This window comes from Nicotiana tomentosiformis, chromosome 7, assembly GCF_000390325.3.
Source record: "Nicotiana tomentosiformis chromosome 7, ASM39032v3, whole genome shotgun sequence".
Classification (NCBI taxonomy): Eukaryota; Viridiplantae; Streptophyta; class Magnoliopsida; order Solanales; family Solanaceae; genus Nicotiana; species Nicotiana tomentosiformis.
The window spans coordinates 30,495,533-30,514,192 of NC_090818.1; the positions used below are offsets into that span (position 1 = coordinate 30,495,533).

The window sequence follows — 18,660 nt, forward strand, 5'->3', positions numbered from 1 at the left end:
GAGTGTTCAAGCCATGAATGCATTGTGACATTGAGTCGGATTTTGAGCTTAGAATTATTATGAGCGCGTTGTCTTTATTATGTATATTTTTTAAGAATGGCATAAGTAAAGGAAAGTGTAAGTGATTGCATATGCTACCTTTTAATTGTTGCTATCAACCATGGTCATTGATGTGGTGTGCTTCAAATGTGTAAATATAAAGTACTCAAGAATATTGTGAATTGTTGATGGACTCGAGGACGAGCAACGTTTAAGTGTGGGGTGGTGATGTTCGGTCAAAAATACATATATTTAATCATTGTTGCCTCACATTCTAGAACTTTTAATCATCTTTTGAGTGTTAATTATATTATTTTATGCTTAATATTAAATTTTAATTGTGTGAGAATAAAACGGTGTGAAGATAAAGAGATTTGGAGCAAAACTAAAAAAAACGTGAAAGAAAAAAAAGAAAGAAAAATAAAGGAAGAAGACAATGGAGACACCCTTTGGTGTTTGTCCCCCAAATAGAAAGCTAAGGCAAAAATTGAAAGAGGGAAAAAAACGAGAAACCTTTCTGGTTTTAGCGCTAGGGCATGCGCCTCGCGCTGGCTTGAACCTTACAGGCGGTATTTTTTCTATTTCACCCAGGACATGGTTATTTCGGCCATATACGGTCCCATCTTGTATAAAAGAGGTCCTAAACCTATTTTGGAGGGGAAGACGTTTTTAGAGTAACTTTGGACCAAGAGAGAGCACAGAGCCACCGTAGAGGCTGAAATTCATCAAATTTCATCTTTCTTCCGCCAAACTTAGTATTTTTTATGGTTCTTTGTATGTTTTGTTGTTTGGCTATCATATCGATGCGAAACTAAACTTCACGTTCTAGGGTTGTGGTTCATTCATGACTATTGTTATTCAGATATTGATTTTGCTTTCTTGATTTATTATTGGTTTATTTATTCAATCTTGCGCTTAATTATTTAATTGATTGATCACCAATTGAATACTATCTACAAATCTAGAATTGAACTCGAAAGTGGGAATTCTAGATTGCACATAGGATTGAGTAGAGCAAGTTCATGAACCTAGGCATCGGGGAACGGATTCGTAGTTAGTATAGACATATACCTAATTGCTTGCTTGGTTGATATACATGAATTATAAATATGTTCTTGTTAATTCTAACTCCATAGACATATAGGCATTAGGTTAGCTTGAATAGGCGAGTAAGAACTTGACAGATTCTTATGAGTAATATCAACCCTGTCAATCAATAAACTAGACAAATTAGTTAGTCAATTCAATTGAATAATACAATAGGATTGTTAGATATCCCATAACTCTAGATCGTTTTCATCGCATTGATAACATAAACATCTGCTCTTCTTTTGTTCAACGTTCACTATTTGTTTTTTCTTTATTTTAATTAGTTTAGAGTTAAATACTTCTAGGTTTAATTCTTGTTTAGATAATTAGGAAAATCTAATTTAGTTAATAGTTATTCACAAGTCCTCGTAGGTACTTGCATGTGTGTTTGGCCACAACAAGGAGGTTTGATAGAACATCGCAGTCGAGATATTTGAATGTGTTGGAACGCAATAATCTAAACAGATTAGATAGCTCGTAAATCTTAAAACGAGAACTTATTCGTTCTTGTGTAGATGCGGAAGCGGAAGATTGAACGAACCGTGACTAGAGTCATTGGTCAACGGTGATTGTCACGGTGTGTTAAAACAATTCCAATATCGCATGTAAATTCTAATCTAATTTTAGGAGAAGAGAATGTACAATATATTTAATTATACAGTGTCTTAGTATAGAAAATATTAGAGTTAAATTTAATGAGCCTTAGAGCACCCCTTGCGGGTGGAAATATGAGGGTGAACCCATATTTCCTACCCATATTTCCTACGGAATTAAATATTGTCTATGTATTTGATCATTCTTATTTGAATAAGATCAACAAAAGATTTCTCGTGTCTTGAATCTTAATGTCGAGTAAATTTTGTCTTGGTGAATAATTATATTTTCTTTATCGTCCTTTTACCATAATTAGTCATGATTTTGAGAAATTAACCATGATGTATATCTATACATGTAATTAGATTTTTTTCACCATATACATGTAATTAGTCACTATGATTTGTTGAACATAATCTCCGGAATTAGGATTATGAACGTCGTTTTACAGTTAGGGAAAAAGCAAATTAAACCGCCAATTTTACTCCCAATATTTCGCAGTTAACGAACGTGGTGCATACTGCCTACACGCATAAACCACTCTCTCCTTCCTCGTTAAATCTCCCTTATATCTTTCTTATTTTCGCGCGCTGTCATTTATTAGACAAATGGCTTACTCATTAATTAATTATTATTCTCTTTCCTTCATAAAATTTCACACATTAAATCCTCCACCATTACCTGTAGCAACTTGGCCTTATGCTTCTTTTTTCTTCTCTATCATCTGCCCTTCACTTCTAACATGAAGGGTTGTGTGTTTTTCCCTTGGTTTGTGAAAATAGTAGTGATAACCAACATTATTTGCTTAATTAGCAATAATGTTGATTTAGCAGAAGCCAAGCAAAAGAAGCTGCCACCTAAAAATATGGCTGCACAGTGCGATTTGTATGATGGAAGATGGGTTTTAGATTATAAGTACCCACTTTATAATGCCAAAGATTGTCCATTCCTTTTACAGCAGTTTGATTGTGTAAGAAATGGCAGACCGGACAGAGCGTATCTCGAGTATAGATGGCAACCGCGAAATTGTGACTTGACCAGGTAACAGTCCTATCTTTCCATTTCTTTTGGTAAGGAATATGAGTGCAATTGAAATTCTTTGGGATCCAGTTATGTTAATACATTTTTGTATTCATAAGACTGTTTAGCATTTCTTGAGTTCTTAATCTTTAGCCAAGAGAAATTATGAACTAGAATAGTAGAGCTTGCGGCCCGTCAGTATTTCGTAGTAGCCTCATTAGATCATAACTCCAATAGATAGGAGCATAAATTGAAATATTGTGGGGCGGCTTCAAAAATGGTTGCTAAATCGTTAGCATTATTAACTGTTTGATTATCTATGAAAAATCAAACTTCCATAGTAGATATGATAATTAACTTTAATTTGAAACGTCAGACAAAAAATGTTTATCATCTCCTAAATGTTTGAGCATCTTGTTAGTTCTATTTAAAGATTAATCAGTTGAGCAGCTGTTGTATGTATTATGTAATTCATTTTACCGGCTAAGGAAAGAGTAATTAATTACTCCCTATAGTATTATTTTCTAGACAAAGAGAAGAAATTTTTGGGCGGCGGGAAGAAAACTGTGTGTTTTCAGAAATTCAAATTTTTAGCTTAAAAACGAAAATTCTGAGAACTTAGGACCATGGCAAAGTTTGTCTCATCTATATCGTGCTTTGTAAATATTCGTTTTATCTAGGGTGGACAGGTTTTGCTCGATAATATGAATATTAGTTTTCGTGCATTGTGTCTTTTGCCATTTAGGTATTTTTGTATGAAATGAGTGATTGAAATTCGAGAAGCAAATGATTAAACAAAAGGTTCCTTTCTTAGTAATATAGTTACTTGTCATTTGTGAACTTGATGAATATTAATCTGACAAGTACTGCTGTATTCCCGCGTTGAGTATTAAATGAATGGAAGATTATTTAATCTTGTGATCTCGTGAAGATCATTTATTATAGTACTATATTTTTATTACACGCACATCCAATGAAACATTAGCAAAAATGTTTTTATCTTTGGGTTTTTGGATACGTAGGTGGGATGGAAAGGATTTCGTGAGAAGAATTAAAAATAAGAAGGTGCTTTTCGTGGGAGATTCATTGAGCTTGAATCAATGGCAATCCTTGGCTTGCATGCTTCATTCTGCCTTCCCTTGTGCATATTACAATGTCACCAGAAATGGAGCTCTCATGTCAACTTTTTCTATACCAGTAAGTCGTCAATATTGAGGGGAATTCAGATTTTAGAGTCGAACTGTTCGAAATAAATGTGATATATTATATATACATATTTTAAACTCTTTTAGTACATATAAGTGAACCGACTTAACTCACTAATCCGCTCTAGTCGGAGGTCGACCAACAAGATAGGGAAACTTCGGCAAAAACTACATATATATACTTGCAAATGTTTTCAAAAAATAGGCAAATATTAACGGAGGTCATCATACTAATCTTTATGAGCAATGATAAATTTATATTGAACGTAATGATGCCCCGTGACCGTCAACTCTCGGGTCCGCCTCCAGCTCTAGTTTGGCCTATGGATTCATCCATCCTCTTTTTTTCCGCTAACATTTGGCTTTTAATATTGTCAGTGTCAAATAGATTATAATTGCTAATAATCTCTCCATTTTAATGTTTGATTGAATTTAGTCGAAGCAAGTGACAGTGAGTTACGTGAGAAATGCACTGCTGGTTGACATAGTGAGGCAGAAATCAAAAAGAGTGCTAAAGCTAGACTCGGTTGCAGGTTCGTCAAAGCTGTGGATGGGTTATGACATCTTGATCTTTGATACTTGGCATTGGTGGCTTCACACTGGAAGAAAACAACCGTGAGTTATATAATTCTCGTTATTAATACTCGTCCGTTCATTATCATATGATCTTATTTCTATATATTTTGCTTCACTCTGAACCCTGTCATTATGTTTTTGGTCTTTTAACAAATTTAGCCAAGTATGCAAAAAATATATATTTATAATTATAGCCGCTAATCAAACATACAAAAATGTACACTGTAGATATAAAATATGTATATTATACGTCAATATACAAAAGATATATATTTGTCGTCTATTATTTTGGGAGGCTGCTATACTGAATAAAAATTCCTTTTTTTCAAAACGAGATGAGTACTAATAAGAAGTAGCTAAATGAATTTTATGTATTAGATACTAAAAATGGTACTAAATTTTGCAGATGGGATGTGATTCAAGATGGGAAATACGTGCGCAAAGATATGGATCGTTTAAAAGCTTACGAAAAAGCCTTGGTAACATGGGGTAGATGGGTTTCCGACAACATTAATTTCAAGAAAGTTCAGGTCTTCTTCCAGGGTATCTCCCCTGATCACAGCAAGTAAGTTTTTTTATTTATTATTATTTAACAGAATTAAATAAGAATCTCCAACTTCCATTAGAGTAATATATCCTAATGTTTTTATTTGTCTAATAAATGTTATTAACAGTGCCACCGAATGGGGGAGAAAGACCAACAAAATGCAATGTTGGGGAGAAAAGAAACCCATAAAAAAGCTAAGGTATGGAAGTAAAGTTCAAGCAAACATGCTGTTGGACCAAGTGTTGGGAAAAACAGGAAAGCCAGTTCATTTGCTGAGTATAAGCAAAATGTCACAATATAGAGTGGATGGTCATCCTTCTATTTATGGAAGCCCTAGGTATAAAGGCATGGATTGTACACATTGGTGTCTTCCTGGTATTCCTGATACTTGGAATCAACTTCTTTATTCTAATCTCATGTAAATTGATAATTGTTATACTGAGGAACTCAGAAAATATTTGAAAGAATTATATCAAAATTATAATACAAATTTATATTGTACTTACTATCTAATAGTGTTGGTAATTGTGGTTGAATTTCAATAATATTTGTTCATTTGGTTACTTGTGCGAGCTCGAAGAAATGTACACTTCCAATCGGTTTAATCGTTTAATAATGTTATTTTGCGGTTTTAAAATTTTCCATTTATTTGACAAGAAAATAGTTGTCATTCTTTTTTTATTTCAACAATCTTGGGGTTTTGGATTGCTTTTGGTTTAATATTTGGAAAAGTTAAAGCTTTTTAGACAACAGTCAAAAGATTAGCTTTTAGCTTTCTTCTATTTTCATCTCGCTGATTATCCTAGATCAATATCGTCATCATATGTCAAATGTAAAGACGTTTTTACTGTATTCGACTCTTTAATTAGGACTTAGGAGCGGGTTGTTTATAAAAATCCGAAAACCGAACCAAATCAAAAATCGAACAAAACCGACCAAAAAAATAGATATATTTCAGGTTTGGTTTGGTTTGGTTTTGGTTTTGAATTTTAAAAACCGATCAAATTTGATTTGGTTTTGGTTTTAATAAAAAAATAACCGAAAAAACCCGAACCAAACCGACTATAGAAGTAGCTATTTAAATTTATTATTACACCTATATATATATATATATATATATATATATATATATATATATATATATATATATATATATATATATATATATATTTATATAAAGTTTCTTAAATTTTATGGTACATATTAGTCGTTTGCTATTATAATAATTTAATTCTTTGCCTTTACATTCTAGTTTGATTTGTAGTTTTCTTTTGCTATATAAAAGAATTTATTTCATGTTAAAAATAATCGATTTTTAATTGAGTACTTAAAGTATTCATCACTATTTGATTCAATTATCATCAATATATCTTGGTAAATGATAGATTTCTCAAAGAGCAATTGGTTTGATAGTGTTACGTTGAAAATGTAGTCACCGGAATATGTGTTTGGTAGTGTATATCTCATATTTAAGAAAAAACCGATAAATAACTAAAAAAACCGAAAAACCATCAAAAACCGAATCGATAAAAAACGACTTAATTAGTTTGGTTTGGTTCCAATATTTTAAGAACCGACTTACTTGGTTTGGTTCTTCGTTGCCACCACACTAAGTAGGCGTTTGGACATAAGAATTATAAAATTCGAAAAAATTGTGAAAAATTTTTTCAAGTGAAAATGGTATTTGGAATTTAGAGTTGTGTTTGGACATAAATTTCAGTTTGAGTTATTTTTGAAGTTTTGTGAGTGATTTGAGTGAAAATTTTGAAATTTTTTTTTTTGCAGTGTTTCAAATTTTTGAAAATTTTCAAAATGTATCTTCAAGTGAAAATTAAAAATTTTATGAACAAACGCTGATTTCGAAAAAAAGTAAATTTTTTTTGGAAAAATCTTCCATCAAATTTTATGTCCAAACGGGCTCTAAATTCTCTCCCCACCGCCTCTCGCTTCTTTCTCTCTAACCCACACAGATCCCCTCAACCTCTCTTAACCTAGCCCCCGCAACTCTCCCTCCCCTTACGCAGTTCTGCCATCAATGGCTCGAAGAAAGCTCAGGCTCCTCCTCCATCTTTCAAGCCCGTCAAGTCTGATGGTGGCAAGCAGAAGAAAATTAAAGATTTTAAAAGAAAAATAAAAATACACACAAATCTGAAAATAAATAGCTCTCAAACTTGATTTGCACCAAAAAATAATCACTAATTTTGGAAGATTTTGAAGTTTGAAATTCGGGTCATCATTGTTATACCTTGAAGTCTCATATCTGAAACTGGATGTATCTTGTCTGGGTGTTGAATTCGGAATCGTTGGCGCAAAGTTGTTGACCTATTGATGAGTTGAACCATTCAATACCTTCTGCTACAACTCGAAGTTTGGATAAAAAAATCATATTATGTAATAGTTTGTATCAACATTGTATAATAATGTATAATTGTGTATATGGATGTACAAACACCTCTTATATATGTTTATACAAGTTGATACATTATTTACGGTAAGTGTAGTGTTGGACATAATGTGTTTTCTAGTGGAAATATTGTATGAGTGATATTTATATCCACTTATACAATATTGTATAATTATGTATAATTGTGTATAAATGTATTTATTAGTGTATAATTATAGATTTTTTCAGTTTACAAGGATGGATATACATTGTCACTGTATAAGAGACCTCTATGAAAGTTTGACACTTTCCTCTCTTCTTTTTTGTGTATGTGCTATATGAAAAAGATCTTGTACGCGTTGGAGGGATTCTACAATTCATTTACCAAATTTTAATTTTTCTGAAATATGTAAAGAGGGAAGTAAAAGAAAGAAAAAGGAGAAAAGGAAAAGATAAAAAGGTGGAATCTGATTTAGATGTGAAACTAATGGTAAAAGGAAAAAGGAAATCACAATGAGTAAACGATGGGCGAAGTTTGACTTGTTTTCAGAAATGTTTGTGGGCTATCGGGTGAAAACTGTATTTTTGGGTTAGACGGGTGAAAAGGTAAAAATTGCATGGGCCGCCTTATTTGGTCGTTCCATTTAACATATACCTATATTTTTAAAATTATTTAATATATATCCTAATTTTAACAACATTAAATCCTGCGAGCTATGCGCTCCTTTCTTTCTCCTCTTCTTTTCTTCTTCTTCTTCTTTTCTCTCTCAAACATGTTATCATATAAGTTACACATATTATCGTTTCTGGAAATTGGACAAAGCAACAAATCAAGAAGAAAGAAAGACTCGTCACTGCCACTCAAACATTAATACATCCCAACACAAAATACGTAAATAATAAAACAAGAGTTTATTGTCAAAACTCGAAGAAGCGTCAACTGAAGTTTGGGACTGCAGGGACAAACTTCAGACATTACCAGGTTAAATTTTGTCTGAAGTTTGGAACTATCATGCCAGGAAAAATTATCTTAAGTTCAAATATAACAAGCTGATTTTGTCTGAAGTTTGCACTACAAACCGAAAAACTTCAGACTAATTTATCTGAAATTTGCACTACAAACTGAAGAACTTCAGACTAATTTGTCTGAAGTTTGCACTACGAACTGAAATTTTTTTGATTGCTTTTGCAAGTCAGGCCAAACTTCAGACGAAAATATCTGAAGTTTTACTTTGATAAGGTCACACTTCCGGCAAAAAATTCTGAAGTTCAAACTTCAAACATAAATTCTTGCTATTTCGGGCCCCGTATGTCTGAAGTTACCCGAAAAGTGGGTACGCTTGTAATTTTTTTGCAAAACGGGTGTAAGTTAAATTGTGACCCAAAAGCTGGGTATAGATGCAAATCCCCGGTGAAAAGTGCTTCCTCTAACAGTATTTTTGTGTAAATTTCCCCAAAAAAACACCAACAATCTCAAAGTATGTCACTGACTATCCGCCAGGATTAGTGGCAATGTAAGTTTTGCCAATCATGAAACTCTTAGTGATCTATCGAGATTTGTATTTTGACCTCATTAAGAAAAGTTTTAGTAAAATAACCTTACGTTGAAATTTTAAAGTTCATGGCCAAAATTTGAAAGCACGTAGCCAGTATTTAGTTCTAGCAAATTTTGGCAGTGTGCTTCAAAATTTTGGTAGCATACTTTAAAATTTTGTTGCGTGCTTCAAACTTTTAGCAGCATGCTTTAAAATCTGACAGTATACTTTAAAATTCCTACTTTTCAATTCTGTCAGCATGCTTAAAATTCTGACAGCGGGGCTATATTCTAATTTCTTTTCTTAATAAGGTTAAAATATAAATGGTGGCACTAAATGATCCTACTTGTACAAATCTCCATAGAATATGTAGCACACAGATGTAAAAAATTTCACAAGGCACCTGATTTGGTCACCTCTATTTAACTTGTACTCACTTTTTAAATAAAAATTTAACCGATACTCAATTTTGGGATAACTTCAAATATTTTTGGTTTCTTCTTAGTTGTAAAATACCATTGCAGGTTGTTGTTGTTGTTCTTCTTCTTCTATTATTATTTTGATAATTTGATGATTAGGATTTGTTCTTTATGATATTTGAAAGTTATGTTTCAAACCCGAGCTCATTTGGATTAGATTTAGGCATTAAATCATGTGTTGTATTGTTAAAAGGGATTGTTACAAAAATAGCCGGCCAGATTCAATATTTATATTTTTTAGCCGATATACATAAATTATACATTGATTATACATATATTATATATGAATTTAGCATATATTATATATCTACCAGCTATTTTTAGTTTAAAAGGTTAGGTAGATGACTATTTGTGTTAAATCTTCTTGTTAAAATTCGAAGAACAAAGTTATGTTTCAGAACTTAAGATTCAAAATGTGAAGTTGCATTGAAGAGATTGAACTACTTAAATTTTGAATTTTCTAAAGTTACATTTAAAATATAGAAGAACTTAAAATTTGATTTCTGAAGTAGCATTGAAGAGTTTGAATTTGAAGTTGCACTTGAAAGATAAAAGAAATTAAGATTTTATTTTTGAAATTGCATTGAAGAGATTGAACTACTTAAGATTTGAATTTTCTGTAGTTGTATTAAAGAGATAAAACTACTTTAAATTCCAAATAGTAAATTTTGTAAATTTAAGTATTACTTCATTGGATCCCCAAAAGTTATATGCAAATGCCCCACGATTTCTCGAACTAGGCCCAAACTGATGGGCCTCTGATTGGGTTGTGAACAAAAGCATAGTTGAGGCTGGGACAGAAAATTCTTAGCCGACGAGGTGATTGTGACAGGTTGCGGTTGCCGATGTGAAGCTAAACAACGCATGTGACCAAAGGCTGAAAAGCCAATTTTTTTTATTTTTTTTGAAAAAGATTTTCATTTAAAAACTTAAAAACCAAAACATACATTTCTTCCAAAAATCATTTTGATGTCAAAACATGTACTAAAATCCAACTTATATAGACACTGCTTTAACATGCAAATGCATTTTGTAAAATGTTTGTAAATTTTAAAAGTTATTTCGTTTAGTAGAAATATTAACGAAAAAAAACTTCTCTCAGATGTTTGGAATTGCTTTTGGGACAAAAATTTAGACACCATATGCGAATTCGATTCCCTGTTACCTAAAGTAATAAAATTTCCATTTGAGGTTAATTAGACAAAAAAAAAAGGCTTTACTACTGAATTGAAGTGCTTAAACAAAATTAGTAAAAATACTTTGCCATTTGAAAGCATTGTTAGAACATTTCCAAAAATAACAATTACTACTCCATAAGAAAGAAGATCGCACTTTTTCGTATGTCATTTCTCTATAAATTGAAATGATCAACGGCATTGTTCTCTATTATTTTATTAAATAAAAAATCAGGCTATGTCAAATAATGAAGACATTAAATAGAATCATGTTTTAACTACTGAAGATTTCATAAATCAGTTATAAATCAAGATATTTATTAAGTAATTAATACTAACAAACCATAGAGCTTCTTCTAATAGGTAATACTAAAAGTTTGTAGACCATCATATATCATGAACTTTTCGTTGAGATAATTTGTAACCTGATTACACTAAGGTCTAATATTAGTTTTAAATTCTTTCCGTTCTCTTTTCCTTTTATTTCATTTATTATTCAATAATATTACTCATTATCTTTTCTTGTTCATATTCTTTATCTGTAGGCAAACAAATTAAAACTACTAACCTTTTCTCCATCAAGAAATCTACAAGTCTATAATTGCTAAAATAGGTGTTAGGACCATTAGTATCATTTCTAACTAACACGTGACCTTTCTTTTTCATACTTAAATTTTCTTTCTCATATTCTCAGCGTTTCGTTTTTACTCTCTGGCTACCTTCCTTTATATTGCTTCCTTATGTGCGTATAATAGGAGTCTCACTACACTTGAGCCTTATTTCTCCACACATTTGAGGAAAAAAAGAGTAGCAAAAAGAAAGAAAAATTAAACCATGTCTTGTTTATTGTCTTTTCTCGTGGTTTTTTCTCTATTGGTTCTTGTTTCCATGTTGAGCCATGTACATGGAAAGTTGATCAATGATGTAAACCAGTTGGGAAACAACGGCTGTGATTTATTTGAAGGGAGTTGGGTTTATGATGATTCTTATCCTCTTTACGATTCATCAGTGTGTCCGTTTATTGAAAAACAGTTTGATTGTCTAAAAAATGGAAGGCCAGACAAAGATTATCTCAAATATAGATGGCAGCCCATTGAGTGCAATTTACCCAGGTACGTACTCTTCTTCAATTGATGATGTTTAATAATTTCTTTTTTTCTTTTTGTCCTTACATTGTGTGATAAGGGCGGAGTTAGGCGGGCAGCACGGGGTTTAGCTGAACCCATTCGCGCGAAAATTATAGTGTGTATATAAAGTCATTATTTTGAATCACTTTAGCTTGTTCGCATTTTTTATTTTTTTTATTTTTCATGTTTTGAATACCTTTGGTGAAAATTTTGATTCCGTGTTTTAACCTCGTTCATGGCTGTTTTTATGTTTTAGTAACAGCTTGTGTTTTCTGTTAATGTACTTTTGTGTCTGCACAGCTTCCAATTAATAGCTGCCTCTTTTCATGGCGGAAACGTTTTAATCCGTGACTTTTTGTTTGTCTTTTTTGCTGTTTGTTTTTATTACTCTGTCTTTTCGGTTAATATTGGTTATTAAATGCAACTTTAATGAGGAGCAGCCTTATGCTTAATCTTGCATTTGATCACCTTTCATCTCGAAAGGTCTCTCTCTCTATATGTGTTAACCATTGTTTTAAAATACATGTTTTAACCATTGTTTTAAAACGTTTTTACGTGGGGCATAAGCTTCATAAGTATTTAATTTTTATTATTTTATAAAATAATATAATTATAATAAATAATTTTAAATAGGTAAAATTGCTTATAAATTGAAGAAAGTTATAAATAAATGAAATATATATATATAGATGTGCTCCATCCCCACAAAAAATTAGTTAAAATAATTCATTATATGCTTCTTACAAGCACAAATAATTTGAATTGAAAAAAATAAAGTTTTCTACATGGAGGAACAAAAAAGATAACTACCATGAAATTTGAACTTTGAACTTGCTGCTATGAAGGATAATAGAATTTTCTTTTGTATTTGAAAAAAAATTGACCGTTTGTTGCTTTTGGGAGATAGTAGCACACTGGCGGACAAGATAGAAAGTTGGGAAAGACTATAAATTAGGGCTTCTAGCAATAAAAAAAAAGTTCTTGACTTTTAAATTTATTTTTTCAGTTCTTCTTTAATATTTTTGAGTAATTACAAGCTGACTTTTGAAATTTTGAATGTTATATTAAGGACTTATTTAGCAAATTTTATTTTTATTTGAAAAAGTCTCTTGGGCTTACGCCTCATTGCAAAAACGTGACTCTAATGCCCATACTTACGGCCCTAGTTGTTGGGCGTACGCCTATCGAGACTTCCCCCAATCGCCTAGGGGCGTTTTTGTGCCTTTTAAAACACCGGTGTTAACAAATATTACTCTTTGATTAATATTGTCTGTTTTTTTTTATTTTTTTGCGCATATTTTTAAAAAGATATTTAGTCGCCTTATAAGAATAATTGTCTAAACTATCTTTTATCACTCTATGAAATGTTTCAAATTCACTTCCATCGTACAAGGTTAAATTTCTTCAAAAAAAAATTCAATTTGCTAAAGCCATTTCTAATTGGAATGAAGAGAGCAATAGTTGATGTTAAAAGAACCTGGAAATTACGAAAGAAGAAAGAAAATATCAAATATTATAAGTAAATAAATGGTATATTGGTATATATGCGAATTAGGTTGGGTTCAAAAGTCATAAGTCACAAGATTGTGGGGCGAAATGGTTTTGTATTTTGATCCGTCAAATCACTTTTAATTGGAAAATAACGTGAACGTGCATATTATTAATTCTTGGATGATGAAATGCTAGAGAGATACCTCCCACTTTCCCTGAAAAAGAAGTATTAGAACTTTTTCTCTCAAAAACTATATTGCATTTTAGGCTAATTCATTCCAAAAACTTTAGGATAGACAATTATTAGATACCACTTGCTTCTGCAATACAATTATTTGGAAAAGATTCTCTCTTTTTTCCAACATTACTTTTAGTGCCACTTCCTTTTTGCAATAAGCACTTAAAAAGATTTACCATAAGTAAATAAGTTCTTGAAAAAATCATGGGACTTGTGGATTTTCTGTTTTTGTTTTTTCTTTTACTTTTCCTTGCTAGTTTCGTTATGAGTGTTAAAAGACTTTACTTCCAAGTTTGGGTTTTTTTTAATTAAATCTGCAATAATCACAATTCACGTGTTAATAACTGGCACTCTTAATCAGAAAAGGAAATTAGCATTGACAGATGCAAAGACAGTTGGATTTTGTCGGTCAAAATCTAGAAAACAACGTAATCTAATCAAACACGATGATGAAGTTTAAGATTTTCCAAGCTGGCGGATCATGTGCAAACTGTCTGTGCTTTATTTGGATTTGATTTTTTGTTTCATTCAGAGCATAAAAAGAAAGGATGTTTTATAAATGTTATTTGTTAAATTTTAATAATGTCACTACGTTTAATTTAGTTTCAATGTACTTTGTTAAAAATCTTTGATTTTGTTAGAGATTTATAGACTATTATTAAAAGATGTAGAGAAATTCTAATGTTAGAAATGTTTATAATTTGGATTGAGAATGCTTAAATAAGAGAGATTTCAAGAATACAACCCAACATGTTACATTACACCTGTGTAGCCATATTTTAAGTTTACAGCCTCATAGCCGATTATATATTTCAACAGTATTTATACACCCGGTACACAATATTTTATAAGATTACATAATACACAATTATTATAATATAATATTATCAGATTCTAACACATATCTTTTTAATAGTTATTAATTGGTGAATTGAAATTTTATATTATATACAAAATTGGCTAAATTAGGTAACATAAAATACAGGGTAAAATTGGTTGAGGGAAGTGTCCCACCTTTATTTCCCCGCATTTGTTTCCAAAATAAATAATGTGAAAGTAATGATTCATACGATAAACTCTAAAATCAAAGCGTAATTATTGTTGATTACGACAGATTGATTCATGGACCCTCCAGTGGCAACCCCGCTAGTGTCGGTCCTCATTTGCTCTTTATCAGCTCAAGCAACAAATATATTCATAGACAAATTACCATGGTAAAAGTCACATTTTTTTTATTGTGAGAATTCACTATTTGTGTAATAATATTGTCTAAACAAATCGTTCTAATTCGCTCCGCTTAGTTGCCATCCCTAGAAATTAGAGGCGGGTTTAGGATTGTAAAACATTAATCTCTATTATTTTGTGTAGGTTTAATGCTATAGAATTTCAGCAGAAATTCAAGGGGAAGCAGATGATGTTTGTAGGAGATTCAATTAGCCTAAATCAATGGCAGTCTCTCACTTGTATGCTATATGCTGCTGAACCTCAAGCTAAATATGTCTCCAAAAGGATTGGAGGCACTTCTATCTTCACATTCCCGGTACATTTTGTGATTATCAATTTTTCAATAATATTCTCTTCTTCCTAATATATTACTACCATATTTCTAAGGAAATCATTTCCCAAGAATTATAACACCTTTAATTTGAAAACTTGTTTCCTTTTTGTTTTATATATTGCTACAAATATGACATATGTTTCTCAATCTTCAAAAAAGATGCACTTAAGAGTTAAGATTTAAGATTTAAGCTGATGATTAAAATTTCAACTAAATTTTACATGTAAGTTGTTTTTTACTAATAGAAGTTGTTTATGAGACCTCGAATTCCCATGTTCTAGTGTGCATTATGCCAACAGGTTCCTATCAACTCTATATAAGGTTCGGTCATTTTTTCTTTTCAAGAAATGCTAAAGTAAAAAAAAATGAGGTAGTCTATATATTATATATCGATTAGGGATGTTCAAATCGGAACGAAAAATCGCATTAAACCGATTAAAAATCCGACTAGGTTTGGTTTGGTATTGAGTAAAAAAATCCAAACCAAACCGACATATAAATATATAATTTTTATATATACTTTTAAGACTTTATATTGAATTTTCTTTAAAAAATATGTAGAAATATTTGAGATCCTCTCATGGGATGTATTTAATAGAACTATGGAGTGCATTCATTTTTATTTACTATAAATAATGAGTTGTATCACTTTCTTATCAAATGTTACTGAAATGCGTCAATCATCTCTTTGTTCTTCCATATTCATAAGTCAAGTTTTCTTATATTTTTTTTGAATTTAAAATAGTATTTCGATAATTTAAAATTAAATAGAATATATCATTACTTAGGTATCATCTTGATTTTTATGTTTAATTATTAAATTCGGTTAACCTCAAAAGCGTATATTAACTAAAAATTATTGTTAGACAACTAAGAAATAACTATCATGTGTTACCAAAAAATATTTTTCAGAAGAATATTTTAATCGATCATATATGTTTGTCATTTTTTAAAATTTTTACTAAACATATGTTCACTTATCAAAATTTTATCTATAACTTTAATAAAGTAAAATTGAAAAATATTCATGTAACAAAAAAATTCAAAAACCCGAAAAGTCCGATAAAATCGAACCAATCCAAATCGATATAGTTAACTTGATTTGATTTTGATAAAAATCGAATGGGCGTTGTCCATGTACAACCCTAATATCGATTATACGATCAATGGGTCATTTTTATATATGTCCTTGTCGACTTTATCTAAGCCATAGTTGTTGGGTTTTTGAGTAAAGATGTGAATAAGCCATAGTTGTTGGGTTTTTAAGTGAGGATGTGAATAGGAAATGTGGAGGGAAAGGAAATTTTAAATTGGTTTCTTTTATAAAGGAACTTTGTCCATGGTTGGATATGAAGAGGAAGATTTTTGGGCTTATATATACAATCACTTCTTCTAAATTTTAAAGAGACTTTGGATTTTAATTTTAATTTGGATTTGGTCAAATGATTAAAATTTGAGGTGGGTATTTCCCAACGGTCATTTCCGAACACAATTTATTTTTTTTCAAAAACTAATTTTTTCTGATTTACGAACACAAATTTACTAACAATAGTTGGAGAGCAACCTTTTCCTAGGCATATTTAGATCTTGAATACATTTTCAAAATGCAGAAATACAACACGTCGTACGTGCTGTTCCGAAATGCTTTTCTGGTAGACATTACAACAGAGAACAATGGGACACGAGTTTTAAATCTTGACTCTCTCAGTTCAGCTGCTCAATGGAAAGATATGGATGTTCTAATCTTTGATTCTTGGCATTGGTGGCTTCATACTGGCAGGAAACAACCGTAAGTTCTCTTCTAATCATTTGTTAATTAGACATTGTCTAATAAGAATAGTATGCATTGGAATTTTTACCATCCCTTGTTCTAATTATGATTATGTTGCAGTTGGGATTTTGTTCAAGATGGAAACTCTACATACAAAGATGGAAATCGGTTAACCTTATATGAGAAAGCACTGAATACGTGGGCAAAATGGGTAGATTCTGAAGTAGATACTACAAAGACTAAAGTATTTTTCCAAGGAGTTTCTCCTGACCATGACAAGTGAGTTCAACGAATATTTTATACTACTTTGTTACATATTCTAAAACAACAACATAGGCGTTTAAGTTCTATACACTGATACTTAATTGCAAAATTAGCCCTGCGAGTTCAGGTTCAAAGACATGTGAAGGAGTAACACAACCATTGAAAAGTACAGAAGAAGTTCATCAAGAAGAATTGGTACTGGAAAAGGTTTTGAGAGGGATGAATAAATCAGTTAATTTATTAAACATAACAAAGTTGTCGCAGTATAGAGCAGATGGGCATCCTTCTGTTTATGGACATGGTGGACATAGGGACTTGGACTGCACCCATTGGTGTTTGGCTGGTGTTGTTGATACTTGGAATCTATTCTTAAATAATGCACTTCTTGGATTATGAAAATAGGCTAGGCTTCATAAACTCCCAAGCCAAAAGATTAAATTTTGTTATTTCTATTTTCATATTTAGTGCTTTTTCTATACTAATATCCTGATCATATGTTAAATATAATATTTATTAAATTTTATTACACTGGTTCGACTAGAGACTTTACGTAAAAAGGTTTGATGTTCATTTCAAGGAAAAAACTTTGTAGATCAACTACTAAATCTAAGCCCAAAATAAAGGGCCTATGCATTGGTCCAAAGTAAAAGTATTACAAGAAGCCTTGGGCCATAATCTCTTTACAATCAGGATGAAAGTGAATTCGGCTACCAGAAGGGGTGATTTGCACAAATAGTGGAAATGACACCAGCTAACAATTTTTAAGCATGTTGTTTAAAATATTTTATAAAATTTAAAGAATTTATATTTAAGACTACCGATCAAAGTTGGTCGGTTAATGCAGGGGAAGCATTTACCGACCAACTTTGGTCGGTAATGTGAACCCAATTTTTTAAATTTTAATAATTATATTATTATTTAAAATATTTTATAAAATTTAAAGAATTTATATTTAAGATTACCGACCAAGTTGGTCGGTTAATGCATGGAAAGCATTTACCGACCAACTTTGGTCGGTATATTATTTTTCATGAAAAATAACCGACCAAAGTTGGTCGGTTATTAGGTCAACATTGGTCAAACTTTTGAATCACTTTAATATTTACTATCTAAATAATATAAATGTAATCCGTTAACACTTTATTTTGTAATACAAATAACACGTGTGTGTGTGTGTGTGTGTGTGTGTGTGTGTGTGTGTCTATATATATATATATATATATATATATATATATATATATATATATATATATATCCGTATATATATAAGAACACGAAGCGCTAGGCCATATGGTCGGGTTCTTTTGGGGATACACTTGTGAAAAAGTAATAATCTAATTAGTATATATAATTGATCATCATCAAATATATCTATTTGTAAATTGATTCATCAACTTATAGCTTACTTAGATACATCGATGAATATTAAAAATAAAATATTTTGACCTATATCGATTAATATTAAAAACAAAATATCTCGACATATATCGATTAACCTATGTCATGCATTATTAGTGATGAATGAATGAAAAATAGAAGAATTAATACTAAACATCTTTGACATGTATA

At 31.1% G+C, this 18,660-nt stretch overlaps 2 protein-coding genes across 3 annotated transcripts; both read left to right on the forward strand.

The window, feature by feature from the left end:
* Window positions 1-2,330: 2,330 nt before the first annotated feature.
* On the forward strand, window positions 2,331-5,572 carry LOC104098172 (protein trichome birefringence-like 43). The gene is made up of 5 exons (XM_009604837.4): window positions 2,331-2,763; window positions 3,765-3,939; window positions 4,384-4,562; window positions 4,930-5,088; window positions 5,198-5,572. Exons 1-5 carry the CDS (start codon window positions 2,465-2,467, stop codon window positions 5,490-5,492), a joined length of 1,107 nt encoding a protein of 368 aa, XP_009603132.1. The 5' UTR covers window positions 2,331-2,464; the 3' UTR covers window positions 5,493-5,572.
* Window positions 5,573-11,364: 5,792 nt separating this feature from the next.
* On the forward strand, window positions 11,365-17,631 carry LOC104098173 (protein trichome birefringence-like 43). 2 transcript variants are annotated; one of them, XM_070181422.1, is made up of 6 exons: window positions 11,388-11,754; window positions 14,613-14,712; window positions 14,867-15,038; window positions 16,667-16,845; window positions 16,948-17,106; window positions 17,205-17,631. In XM_070181422.1, the coding sequence occupies exons 2-6, from the start codon at window positions 14,621-14,623 to the stop codon at window positions 17,485-17,487; spliced, it is 885 nt and encodes a 294-aa protein (XP_070037523.1). In that variant the 5' UTR covers window positions 11,388-11,754; window positions 14,613-14,620; the 3' UTR covers window positions 17,488-17,631. The 2 variants fall into 2 exon arrangements, with proteins under 2 accessions (XP_009603133.1, XP_070037523.1); XM_009604838.4 differs by lacking the exon at window positions 14,613-14,712 and having other exon boundaries at window positions 11,365-11,754.
* The last annotated feature ends 1,029 nt before the right edge of the window (window positions 17,632-18,660 follow it).

Bases quoted from the DNA above. Each gene is read 5' to 3' on its own strand.
- LOC104098172 (XM_009604837.4), top strand. From the start codon at position 2,465: ATGAAGGGTTGTGTGTTTTTCCCTTGGTTTGTGAAAATAGTAGTGATA. The intron at 4,563-4,929 runs GTGAGTTATATA...TAAATTTTGCAG, and splicing joins CACACTGGAAGAAAACAACC to ATGGGATGTGATTCAAGATG. The intron at 5,089-5,197 runs GTAAGTTTTTTT...TGTTATTAACAG, and splicing joins ATCTCCCCTGATCACAGCAA to TGCCACCGAATGGGGGAGAA.
- LOC104098173 (XM_009604838.4), top strand. From the start codon at position 11,477: ATGTCTTGTTTATTGTCTTTTCTCGTGGTTTTTTCTCTATTGGTTCTT. The intron at 16,846-16,947 runs GTAAGTTCTCTT...ATTATGTTGCAG, and splicing joins CATACTGGCAGGAAACAACC to TTGGGATTTTGTTCAAGATG. The intron at 17,107-17,204 runs GTGAGTTCAACG...TTGCAAAATTAG, and splicing joins GTTTCTCCTGACCATGACAA to CCCTGCGAGTTCAGGTTCAA.